Source organism: Carassius carassius, chromosome 12 (genome assembly GCF_963082965.1).
Source record: "Carassius carassius chromosome 12, fCarCar2.1, whole genome shotgun sequence".
Classification (NCBI taxonomy): Eukaryota; Metazoa; Chordata; class Actinopteri; order Cypriniformes; family Cyprinidae; genus Carassius; species Carassius carassius.
The window spans coordinates 10,375,006-10,388,252 of NC_081766.1; the positions used below are offsets into that span (position 1 = coordinate 10,375,006).

General features: G+C 36.9%; 1 protein-coding gene across 1 annotated transcript; it reads right to left on the reverse strand.

The window, feature by feature from the left end:
* Nucleotides 1-10,999: 10,999 nt before the first annotated feature.
* LOC132154757 (growth arrest and DNA damage-inducible protein GADD45 beta-like) lies at nucleotides 11,000-12,755 on the reverse strand. The gene is made up of 4 exons (XM_059563424.1): nucleotides 12,497-12,755; nucleotides 12,290-12,391; nucleotides 11,970-12,195; nucleotides 11,000-11,677 (listed from the first exon to the last, which is right to left on the reverse strand). Exons 1-4 carry the CDS (start codon nucleotides 12,538-12,540, stop codon nucleotides 11,573-11,575), a joined length of 477 nt encoding a protein of 158 aa, XP_059419407.1. The 5' UTR covers nucleotides 12,541-12,755; the 3' UTR covers nucleotides 11,000-11,572.
* Between the last annotated feature and the right edge of the window lie 492 nt (nucleotides 12,756-13,247).

Consider the following 13,247-nt stretch of genomic DNA (forward strand, 5'->3'; position numbering starts at 1 on the left):
TCATTTAATACACATTTCATTTTAAATGTTAAAACATTGCATTTTAGCTAATCTTAGAACTAATATATATTTTTCATAATGTGCATTTTAATCTTGTAATGACTAAAGACTCAGTAATGCACAGAAGTCCTGTGTCTCACTGCAAACATTCTGTAATGTTGCCTGACAACATCGCTAGAAAGGTTGCCATGTGAATCAACAACAGTATAAAGAGTAATGATGATTCATACTTTCATTGCAAGCAGAACGTACAGTGTGTGCTGCTGTATACTCATGATATGCGGGTAAGGGGGACAGTTGTACAGCATGACTAAATCATTCGGTCAGCAATCTTCATGATTTTATCGGTGGTGGTAGTTTGAATGGCTTTACGTCAGCCTACACACAATGTACTACTATCACACTATCAGGCAATCAAAGCAGACATTCTCTGAGCATGGCGTCTGCCCTGCACAAACCTGATTTTGGAGGGGGCAGATGAGACGGCATGGGGAGACAGAAAGAGAAAAACTGTTGCTTTCTGTCATGGCACATTCCACCTCCACCTACAGTTTCCTATGGAAGACGTGTTAAGAATATTTTACATTGTAAGTTCTGACACTCCCCATAAAATCCATTTAGTCTCGTGACAAAAATGCACTTCTGGCACCCGTTGCCATCCTACCCGTTGCTCCTTAGGATAGACTACTATCCTCTACAGCCTTAACCAGTCATGCATTATTTCAGTCATTAGTAAAGGATGGGCATGGGTAGATGCTGGAAACAAAAGCTGTGGAATTTAGATTTGCTTGCTGTTTCTACTCAAGTTCAGCAAGTTTTTATCACCTTCCTTCACAATAAGCCTTCCTCTAGTTGGCATGCAGGAACTTCCTCCTCCTTCTCTTTCTTAACAATAATCCTGTTCCCTTAACTTTGAAAAAAAAAACATGTTTTACCTTACCTTGACTACGAAACATGCTAAATATTTAATGCAGACAGAGTCTGGGATTATAAAGGCAATCCGTGCAGAAAATGTCAATGCAAAATTTAATTAAGCACACTTTTTCTTTATTTCTGAATGAACTGTTCACACAAAAACTAATTATTCTGTCATTATTTAATCACTCTCATTAGTTCAAAATGTGTATGTCTTCCCTTTCTTTTGTGCAGCAGAAAATAAAATATTTTAATAAATGTTTCAGTGTTTTTTTCATTAATGCAATAAAAGTCACAGGGCTCATTGTTGATCATTGCTGAAACATTCTTCATAATATTGTATTCTACAGAAAAAAGAAAGTCTTACAGGTTTGAAATGAGAGTAAAATTTAATCTTGGGGATGAACTAGCACTGTTTATTATACATTATATTATACATACTAACAATGTGTCGATGTTGTCAACTGAATGAAAGAAAATCACACGAAGTCTCTTATATTTTTAGATGTTTCTCCTAAAAAGCAGTAAGATTAAATGTTATGCAGTTGGAGATGTTTGTTGCACTCATACAATTTGTATACAATGATAATAATAGTATTATTTCTGACAGTATTTTTGACATAAAATTATGTATTAAAAAGCTTTTCAAATCTATACTTTTAGCACAATTATGTACTATAAAAGCTTTAAAAAATAAAAAGTTTTATTTTACATTAAGTGGGTCACCTAGCAGGGGCCAACATATCTGATGACATGACCAGTCACTATTGCCCAGCAAAACAAAACATTTGAGTGTAAGCTGCTGCAGGGACGATGTATTTCTGTACACCAAAACCCAGAAAAGAGCAAGTTCCATCATCCTGAAGTCATTGAACTTTGAATAGGTTTTGCTTAAATGTCTGAAATAAGGTCTCTGGCTAACATAAGCTCAATATTTTATATTAGCTTAATAATTTTCATGTTTAATTCTACAACAGTAAACAATACATCGGAAATACCCCCTCGTAACTTTTTTAAAAGCTTTCACATAGATAAAAGGCAGCTGACAAGTGGCTAAATGGGACTACAGAAGCTGTTGGAAGCATTTAATATCATCATGTCGAACATGTACACTCAACTACTCACTTGTCAGCTTTAACAGGCTCATTGTGTTGAACACTTTTTTCAAGGGAACCTGGTTTATGGAAATAGGGTTGGCCTACATATGATGTTAGCACTGCAGCACCCCATTAAGTCTCTCAAATGTACTATTTGTCTATTTTTATTCCTTCGCAGACATTTTAGGTTAATCATCTGACAAATCGATGTTTAATGACAGCAGCGAACAGTGTTATGTCTTCTGAGCTTTAAAACAGCAATAACATCTTCCTCTGGGTCATGTTGGAGCTCTGTAAATGCTATTTTGATAATCAAAGCAAACATTAAATTGTTAGGATGCATGATTCCAGTATCATTAGCAGATTATGCTAACCTGCACATAGAAGGTTACATAAACAATCTATAAATCTTCTCGTTGCAGATTAGGTGGGCTTCAGATAATGAGCACCCGTCCCCTGCTAACACTGAGTCACACTAGTGCCTTCTTCCTGCTCAGTAACCAACAGTCTTCTACACTGGATTCCATCTGCCCTTTAAGGGCACTTTCATAATCTCTGCAATAATTAAATATGCTTTAAAAGGAAATATATTCTGTCCAATAAGCATGGTCTAAAGCCAACTACCTTAGATGGCAGTTCTTCTGATGCTCATGTCAGATTTACAGCATGTTTTAAAACAGTTCAGAGATAAAGTATGTCCATCATCCTGAGTGCAGTCAATTATTTACATAGACAATGAAATACCAGGAAGTTTCTGTATGACACCCATATATGGCTAACAGTATAACAATTATGTAGACATGTAACGACGTGTCTAGAAACTTGAGTTTCTCAACTGCATCAATGTCACGTATAAAAAATTATAAGAACGTACAAGCTGAAATACCTAAAATGTCTCTAAAAAAGTGATACTCCATGCATTTAAATGGCTGTACATGTATTTTGCAATGAGATTTATTTTGTGTATGTCTGTGGATTACTGATATACAGTATATGGCAAAACATAGTTAATAGTTTCACCCATTTTTCTAAAATCTTTTAGGTAAGTAAATGATGGTAATGACATGCATGTAAGTTAATGATTTTATGGGGTAAACCAGCTTTTACACTGAACTTGGAAAACCTTAGGGTCAAATGTATGATTTATGCAGGTGGATGTATTTGTTTGCAGTATGAAGGTGTGTGTGGTGTGAGTGTATTAAGCCACTCACAAGTTCAGAACAAGTTAACAAGTAAAATAAGTCATTCTAAATGCAATCATTTATTGCAGTTCCACTAATATTATCATTGAAAAATAGGCAGATGTGACACACCCGGGGAAAAGTGTCAAATAACAAGACAATTATCAAGGCTTTGAGAGCCTTTTAGGACTTAATTAAATATAAACATCTAAAATCATGAAATTAGACAATTAGCATGGTCAAAGTCATTTAATGCATGACAGGAATTCTGAACACGTTGCACAAACTTCTGGAGGCTAGATGACTTTTGTACTCTTGTATATCAAGCAGTTACTTGTTGAGGGTGTAGACTGTACTGTATACCAGCCTCCCGCAGTGACCTTTGGAATGTGGAATGCATGGAATGCAACTCAGCATGGTTTGGAATTCTGACCTCAGGTTTCCCTCTTTCCTAAAAACTAACAGTCACTTTAGAGTATTTACTACCACAGCAGTGCATTTTGTCTTTGAAGTGTATCTTTGAAGGTCTCTAGCAATATTAGATCTAGTTTTTGTTCTAGCTTGATGCATTCTTTAACTTTAACTTTACCAAGATGCATTGAATTTCAGCTTGTGCAGTCAGTAACTGACTCATGAAGATTCTTTGTGATGGAGCCCCATGCTGAGCCAGATTTTGTTGTCCCCCTAGCAATCTGTATTCAGTGCAGGATTAAACCCTCCTGCAAAAGAAATGAGAAGAGCCACTTCCCTCTTTCTGTGCAGTCACAGTTTATCTGGAACCCTTTTCAGCTCAGCATGCAAAGCCCACTTCCTGTTAGCTCTACGAATGACGTAATATTACACAGACAGTTTATGGAAAAGTGCTTGTATTGCAGAGTATACATATGTATATATATATATATATAAAACATATTTACACTACCCTTCCAAATTTTGGGTTTAGCAATGGGTCAGTAAGTGCTGCCCCCCCCCCCCCAAAAGAATCACAATTGTTTTTAATTTTGATAATAATAAGAAATGTTTCTTGAGCATCAAATCATCATATTACAATGATTTCTGAATCTGAAGGATTATGTGACAATAAAATAAAATCTGGCCGAACCTTTGAATGGCAGTGTAAAATTAATATAAATATAATAATTTAAAATATATTTAATAATATTAAAGGTTTGCATATGCAAAATATCCCTCATACAAAAACAAAGCTTTACAAAAATAGCTCTGAGGTGTAAATGTGAAGAAAGAAAATGTGAGGCGTGGCTATTACACAGATTGTTTATTTTGTATTGACTTTGTCAAAAAGTGCCTACGTAGCTCAGACAAGGAGAAAACAACTATATAATTTGGTTGTCTCTTTAGCTGTAATCCTGTTTTCTGCTTGTTTTTGTCATTATGAAAAAGAGTGAGATCCCTGTACTAGAGCACAACCAATCTAGTCACAAAATATAACACATGATACTTTAAACTTTAAGAGATATTTTTTAATATAGTTTTTCATTTCATGGCATCTTTAAAGGGAACGCAAAGTCATTCTCATATACTGCCTGTGTTTTCACACATGCACTAGACAGACAAATACTCACAGCAAAAAAACAGACTGTACACATTGCAATTATTATTACTAGCCTGTTTGCCTAATTTGTCTCTTGAGTGCAAAAACTGCCTGCATAGTCAGACAGTTAGCTGAAGTCTGCCAGACTTAGACAGTTAGCTGGGGCCGCTGAAGGTTTGTTAAGCCCCTGTGATGACTATGTGATCAGGGCTGTAACCGTTGTGGATCATCCAGTCTCCCAGACACCGATACACACAGACGCCTGGCTGCAAGCCAGCTAGTCAGGAAGGTTCAGGCGGCCTACTGTAAACATTGTAAATATGCTTTTCAACACATTCTCAGCTGTGTGAAAAGCAGTTTCAGCTGTAACTCACTTTTTAGCTCTAACTCACAGTTGATTTTTGGAATTGGGTCACTGTGATTACTGAAATGTCTGTTGTCTGAAAGAGTTGATGCAGAAAAGATACTTTTGCTGGAACAGTGTTTGCCCTACATACAGCATATGCTGGTTAGGTATGTTTTGAAGCATGGCAGCTGATTTGAGCTGGTTTAAGTTGGTTATGGTTATGAGCTGGTTAAAAGCTGGTTTAAGCTGATCATGTGCTGGCCCAATGCTATCTCATGATCAATTCGTACGTATTTTACGAGGTAGCTAATTCATACGAATTCAAACGACCGGGGTTAGGTTTAGGTCATTCATACAAATTTATACAAATTGTGCAACTCGTAAAATCGAACGATTTAGCACAAATCATATGAATTTGTATGAATGAGGTCGTACAAATTCATACGAATTAGCCATCTCGTAAAATTGCCATGGGATTAGGCTGGCTGGTCCAAAGCAACTAGCACCTGCTCAGGACAACTTAAACCGGCTCATGGCCAACTAAGGACCAGCTTAAACCAGCTCAAATCAGCTGCCATGCTTCAAAACATACTTAACCAGCATATGCTGCCAGTTTATACTTACATCAGACAATCTCAAAAACACTGTAAGCATGATTGTTCTCCATCATCCAATGACAATAATGGAATATTACTGTATAAGATGTGTTTGTTCGCATCTGTCTGCCTGTTTGTTCACCATTATTGGACTGTTTTTGTTTTATTCTGTTTAGTGTTTTTTTTTTGTTTTGTTTTTTAACTGACCCTTGCACTTCCAGTTAGTTTAGAGACGATTCAGAGCAACTCGACAGCAGGAAGTGAAAGCTAAGCCACCCTCTTGTTTGTCTCCACTGAGCAAGCACTGTTAAAATGACCTGCTCACTCAGACTTTTGGAGAGACTCATTGAACAAGATGACCTCTGATGACCTAAAGTGATCAGGTGGCCTTTGACCTCAGTGCTTAAAGTAGACAAGAAAGAGAAAAAATAGGTTTGCTAACAGTTAAATAAGCAGCTGTAAATGTGTTTCCTATTCCTTTTTATAATATAATGTGTGAAAAATCAAATTTATTGTTGCATTTTTTAGCTTAAAAATGGTTGTAATGTTATTTGTATTATGGGATGTAATTTAGCAAAATACATAAATACTTTACAATTCTCAACTTTATGCTATTAAATAATACAATGTTATATTTGATCAAAATATTATTGTTTATTGTATATATATATATATATATGTATGTATAGTGTTCTCTGACCAATTAACAATATTGATTTAACCCTGAGCAAGTGAAGGGTTAGCTGAAAAGTAAAGTTATAGTCATGAATTTTGGAATAAAATGTTTTCAGACTCTGAAGCATAATTTTCATGCAAGTATATTTTATGATCCAGATCTAATTCTACTGAATTAGATATACTGAAGATGCAATACAATGCACTAATTGATGCATTGCATTACAGAACTGATAAGTTCTGTAATCTAAAAGTCTGACAGTTATAAGGTTTGATGATAAAAACCTTCAGTTTTGTCTATAATTATAGCTTTTGTGCATTGCAGACAATGTGTGCTTTCCTTTCTTTCTGCCGCTATGGTTTGACCCCGAGGCATGCAGAAATGTTAGGTTTGGCACCAGCGGTCGTCTCTCTCCACCATTACTGATTGCCCCAGACTGATTGATTTCTGCAGAGGAAACAGGAGCCTAATAATTACTTTCACATATGATCGTAATACTTGGCTATAGAAATGTTTTCTTGATTGATTCGTTTCAGGAAACACCGAAGTTAGATCTGCCTATTAGTAAAGGTGACAATACAACTCAAACTGAAAATGGGTTGGTTTGATGAGGTCTTGCATCTGAAGAATGCAAACACCCTGTGACACTGATTAAAGTTGATAAACATCCTCTATGTGTTTTTACATTGGTGAGGTGGACATTCTCAGTGTTAAGTTGTTCCACTTTTGCAACCCACTTCATCTGATCAGGGCTTTATGTGTGGCAATGTGTTTGTGCAGTGTGTGCTGTCAGATTACAGGCTCAGAGCTGACGGGCGCGTGCCTGACTTCCCACTGGCTGCAGTGCACTCAACTTCTGCTAATCAATCAGTCACAGGAGGGAGTCCATTGTGTTCCCAGTTTCAGTTTAAAGTCACAGAGTAACTAATGAATGAATCTCTGTTACCAACGGTAACCCACAGTCAGACAGATAGGGTGTTTCCTGAGTGAGAGACTTTAGAGGAAGTGGAGAAACCACTGAGTGCTCTTATCAAGGTATGATCTGCACTCACCAGCATCTCAGAAAATAAGCAGTCATAAAATACAGCATCATTCCATCTATACATACAAAACAGACAATAATTAACCTAGCAAATTATACGCAATACTCACTCTAGAATGGAAAAATTCTTTGAAGTAGCTCTAATTGACAAATTATGATTGTGTCTATAAACCTTTTGGCATCTCTATGATAAAAACCTTGTTTTTGGAGTATGAAGAGGGTCATTTGTATTGATTTTGATATGCAGAAAATCCTGTATGTGGTGTGTTGCTCTTCTTTTTTCAGTTCTTCCGTATTTGTAGACCTTTAATCTTCAGTGTCGTAAAAGGAAACATTTTGTGGTAGCAACAGGAAATGTGGGTTGTAAAGTTTTGTATGACATGCTCATGAGTTTATTTATCATAGGACCAGCCCAGTGTTTGCAAACATGGCCCCATTGCATCAAGGAGAAGGTGGGTGGATGGATGCAGCATTAGGATTTAATGGTTAATGATATGTTAAGTCTACTGATGAAGTCTATTCTCTACTTCACCTGTAAAATAAGTAACTTCTATGCATTCTTAAAAATAAAGGTTATTTATTGGCATCCATTAAGAAATATTAACATCCATTGAATCTTTCCATTGAACAAAAGGTTCTTTATGATTCTTAGATTCTTAAAATGTTCTTCAAACTAAGATATTTTTCAAGAACTTTTAAGAACTGTTAATCGAAAGGTATGAAACCAAAACTTGCTCTTCTATGTCACCAAAAAAATAAAAAAATCTATTTTATTTTAGGAGTATAGATTTACTTAGTTCTTATATGCCCACTATCTGTTCAGTTCTTAAGGACACTTATTTAGGTTAAAGGTTTATGTAAGTGCACTTTAAAATACAACATGAATTGAACAAATGTGCAATTCTGCTTTAGGCTGTTGTCAAACAGAACTTGACACTCAGTCAGAACTAACTGAATCTACTCACAGACATTAAATGTCTTGTGAGTCTTAAAAGTCATGTGACTGCTTTGTTTGCCGTTGCACAAAAGTGGACAGCATAATGAACGCAGTGATGAGAGGGCCTTATTTTTCTCAGCCCCTGACCTTGGCTCAGCAGACCACATGAACTCATTAGTGTGTCAGAAAGAGAGGGTGATCCAGCTGCACATGACTCTTGTTCTGACTTCACACTAACTCAACAGCATGGCTATGACCCCAATTATGCATGGCATATCTGTTATGTTTTATATTGACTTATGAGATTAAATACTAATATTTTTTGTGATTAATAAAGTAAAATCCTTCTGAATGGTCCTATCCAAATAATTGGTGAGCAAGTGATTTAATGCTATATTTCTCCAAATCTGTTCCGATGAAGAAAGAAAACTCATCTACATCTTGAATGTAAATGTTTTTTTGCAAATTTTCATTTCTAAAAACGAGGAAATTAATTACACCATGACCGTGATTTAATTAAAACAAGGTAACAAATTAATAAAACATGGCCACAAATTAAGTTGTGGGAACAGATTTGTAATAATAAATAATATCATGTTTTCTTCTGCATGTCTCTGCACAACAGATAAATCATGTATATTTATAAAGCTCATAAAATATTTTCTGTTGGAATAAATTTGGAAAAGAATCTTTGAACCTGTTGATCAGCCTGTGATTTTCTTCATTTCATGATCTCAAAACAGCTTGCCCTATGAATATACACACTACAAACATCATAATTATAATGTGCTGTGTTCAGACATGTACTATAATGTTTATGTCTGATGTCAAAACCCCACCATGATCCACTTTTTGCTTTTCAGTGATTATTTGAGTCAGTGACATGCTCAAGTATAGCTCAGTCTAAGAATAGAACATCCAGTCAGACTATTCATAGCAGTGGCTGTTACCTTAGTCTAGCAAGTATCATTGTTAAAGGGCTGGGCTATTGCTGCCATGGAAATAAGAGCCTTCTGTTCCTGTTTTTCTTCTATTTTCTTCCTCCGGCTTGACGTCAGTGCAGCTGTGAAATGCGTAGCTCAACCCAGCAGCCGCCCAAGGTACGACCATGCTTTAGTCATGTCTGTCTGCAGAAGAGCTCGTCAACGTTGGCTTTGTGCACTTACAAGAGCCTTGGGGCAGAAAACACTGTTTTCTCTCTGGCATTTACAATGAAGATACAGTTGCTAACTGATCCACCCCACCGAAACAATGGCCCCTGTTGATGACTTCATAAAGTGGGTGATTATTGCTCACTAACTTTCTTCTCATCACTGTTCTTGAATTGTGCTATTGTTTTCCTGTTCAGTAACTGAAATTTTTTTGGCACAAGGAAACTGTAAACACTGGCACATGTGAGAATACAGCTCCCTGTGAAAATACGGACATGCCTTTCAAACCCTTCCATAAAGCATGATGCATTCTCAAGAAAAGGCTGGTACTCAGTCTGTGCAGATGTGGAAGTCTCTGAGTCATCTGTTTGCCATTATTCACTTCATATTACTAAAGTTGTAGTGGAATCATCTCTAGACGTCTTAGTTGGAACTTAAGGGAATATAGTGTGAGTCAGTACAGTCTTGTGGGAAGTCAGAGCACACCCATAGTTTTGAAGATGTGGGGTCTAACACGTGCAGTAAAGGCAGAATCTTTCATCCAGTATGCAAGTGGTCAGAACAATGAAGATGATGATCAGGAGAAACAGAGCATAGTATAGTTTTCTCTCAAGTTTTCCTTGTATGGAGTAGTTACTGTAATACTTTGACTTCAACATTAATCCAGGGACCAAAGAACTACAAGTATTTAAAATCTTAGGTGTGAATGCTGTCAGCTCAGAATTGTTATGGATGTTGATCTAGAGTGATGTTAGTCATATGCTTACATGACTGTTCAGACTGAGGTTGCATTGAAAAACATCTGACTTGTATCTGATTTAGCACCAGAGTGGCACAAATGAGAATAAAAAAAACTGATTCCATATGGTTTGTGCTGTTCACAATGTTATATTTGTAGTTATATTTTGGGCACTTTAGCCTAAGCCACTTTGTTTTTTGGCTGAGGGGTAGTATTGGAATCAATCAGTGAAATTGAATTGCTAAGCAGTTTATGATCTTGTGATTTGTCTGGTGGTAGTTGCTCTGTCATCCTTTTATATGCAGGAAAATATTAAAAAAGCAAGTGCAGAATGTCTATTTTCAGATTTGTGTCCTTATGTACATTTTACACTTCTTTTGCAAACAAATCCCTGTGTTTGAGAAACAGATAAGGAGCCTCTTATGTTTGTTTAAGCTTGATTAATGATGTGTGTGTGTGTGTGTGTGTGTGTGTGTGTGTGGTTCCAGTATCAGCTATCTTCTTGGGAATAATATTTCTTTACCCTTAATCAGAACTGTCTGTTGTCCCACAGATCAACAATTTAAGTCCTCTTCTTCCTTATTGTAAGGCTTAAAATAGCATATGATGTGATAATACTTGACTATAAGGAAGCAAGCATATATTAAATAATTACTTTTTGTTATGAGCTCTGAATGGATCTCATGTCAATGCATGTTACAGGTTTTATGTCCAACAAGTTGCACTTTCTGTTTTTAAATCTTGGATAAAAAACACCACAGGAACTGTTCATTTTAAATCATTAAGCATAACTTTTATTTCATAAGAAAAAAGTTATCATTTGTAAATTTATAAATAACCAAATATATATATATTTTTTCTGAATGACATCAGCGTTAAGGCATAAATAAAAATGAAGACAAATTCAGTCCTTAAATAGCAGTCTCTTTTTAAGGCAGAGGTTCTTTCCCCTCTGTAGACCCATCACAATATTGTCAGGTCTGAGTCATGTGTTATTCATTCTCCCACCACGTGGAGTGAAAGCAATGTGCTTCCATATGCCACCATCCAGATCCCCATAGCATCCTTTCTGCACCCCTTAAGAGGTACAACACAGTCCACCGACCACCCTGGGACTCCTCTGGTCCCTCCGAAGGGCGACGACATCAATAATGCACTATGAGGAACGTGGACGAATGTCTCTAGTATCCTCTGACACTTAGAATTCCATAAACATGGAGGTGGAAGCTCCATAATGGACTATTAGACAGTCCCCTTGAATTGATGAGTATGTCCTCATGACGGTTGAAGGACAGCATCAATATTCCGGTTCTCTGCAGCACATTTCAGTGCACAACGCCTCAGCGCTCTTGCAGGGCAATGGAGGGCACCCACTGGTTCTTGCAACGGCTTTCCTTGCAGTAACTCCCCACTTCGTTCAGCTTGAGATGTTCGGCTTGTGGGTTCTATGAGGAGAAACGAAATCTGATTAGTATTGCATATCTTTGACAATAGCTTGTTTGTTACTTTCCCAGTTTGTGTGAATTGTGGTGGGGGTGGGAGAGTGGGTGTTGTACAAGTAGCCTACAACAGTTCTTCTTTTATGAATAGTAATACATTTCCAAAAAATGCTTGTGTTTTGTTTAAATAGTTCAAAGATAGTTAACGACGACAAAAGCTATATTAACAAACTGCACCCCCTCTCCCAAATATTACACTGTACTTTGTAATATTTGTAATATGCGTAATAATACTTACAGTTACAAGTATGCAGTGGAGGTCTCTTGGCTCATTGGCGTTGCTGTCGGTGGAGAGCGGTTCCCCGAGAACCTGTGCTAAACGCCTCATGCCGGAGACGCGCACGATGTTGATGTCGATGTCGCAGCAGAATGCCTGGATGAGCGTGAAGTGGATCTGAAGCGCAACATCATTCTCGTCCTCCTCATCGGTCGCCAAAACGCAGAGGACCACGCTGTCTGGATCCCTGTAGAGGTTGATAAACGCGTTTAATTTAATATGCGCTTCGGTTTTTACAATCTGGTCTAATGCATATCACTGATTTCGATTTGAATACTTACACATTCATGAGCTGTGCAGACTCGTAGACGCCTACTGTCAGGCAGTTCTGTCGTTGTGCAGCTACAAGCAGCTCCTCGAGAGCTTCACGCACAGTTTCCATTCTTTAAAAATAAAAATAATCAATTTAAACTTTTGAAACCCCTTAAAAATGAAAAAGCTATTCTTTTTGAGACTGGTTCGTTTGAAATGATAAAAAAGTCACTTACTTTTTTTCAGTGCTGTTGCATCCAACAAGTTCTTCCAGAGTCATGTTTGTCGTTAAATTAAAGCCTATTATAATCCAAAAATCGAAATTTCCTCCAAATTATATAATTCCAGTGAATTGCGATCTTTGACGACAGTAGTAATCCACAGAGATTTCGAGTGTTTTCTCTCTCGCACTGATCAGATGCTTCTCTCTGCGTCACTGTCTCGGCTCGTGTTTGACTTGAGGCTGTGGGAGCCGGAGGTTTTAAAGCAGGAGTAGTGTAGTAGGCGTGGTTGAAACTGCGGCCGAAACCTCATGCTAACTGGCCCCGAGGTTTCTATGGAATCTCCCATTGTGCGAAGTATTGTGCCAACTGCTGTTGTCTTTGTGTAAGGAGCGATCAAGAGGCTATTCTCCATGATGAAATCCTGCAGACTAATTTGTTAAAAATGAAAACTCATGAATATAGATTGATAGTTACTTGTAGATGAACAGGCGGTTTTTTTTTTTTTGTCAACTGCACCCAAGTGATAGTACACGAAGTAGGCCTACCCTATGATTTAAAAAAAAATATTGTTAACCTTTTAAAATATAAATATATTATAAGATAACAAATAACAAATATATATAAATATATAATATAAACTATATTATAGGGGAGAGTGGGGACTGTTGCATCACTTTTTTGCATTTCCTTTATTTTCTCAGAGATATTGACTATTCTGTTCCGATTCTGTTCCTATTCAAATTTGTATTGCCCAAATTTAAAT

What these genes read in the sequence shown, in the direction of transcription:
- LOC132154757 (XM_059563424.1), bottom strand. Translation starts at nt 12,540, where the DNA reads ATGACTCTGGAAGAACTTGTTGGATGCAACAGCACTGAAAAAAA. An exon ending in TGCAACAGCACTGAAAAAAA is followed by an intron (nt 12,392 to 12,496) that starts GTAAGTGACTTT and finishes TTATTTTTAAAG; the next exon opens with AATGGAAACTGTGCGTGAAG. An exon ending in TCCACTGCATACTTGTAACT is followed by an intron (nt 11,678 to 11,969) that starts GTAAGTATTATT and finishes TTCTCCTCATAG; the next exon opens with AACCCACAAGCCGAACATCT.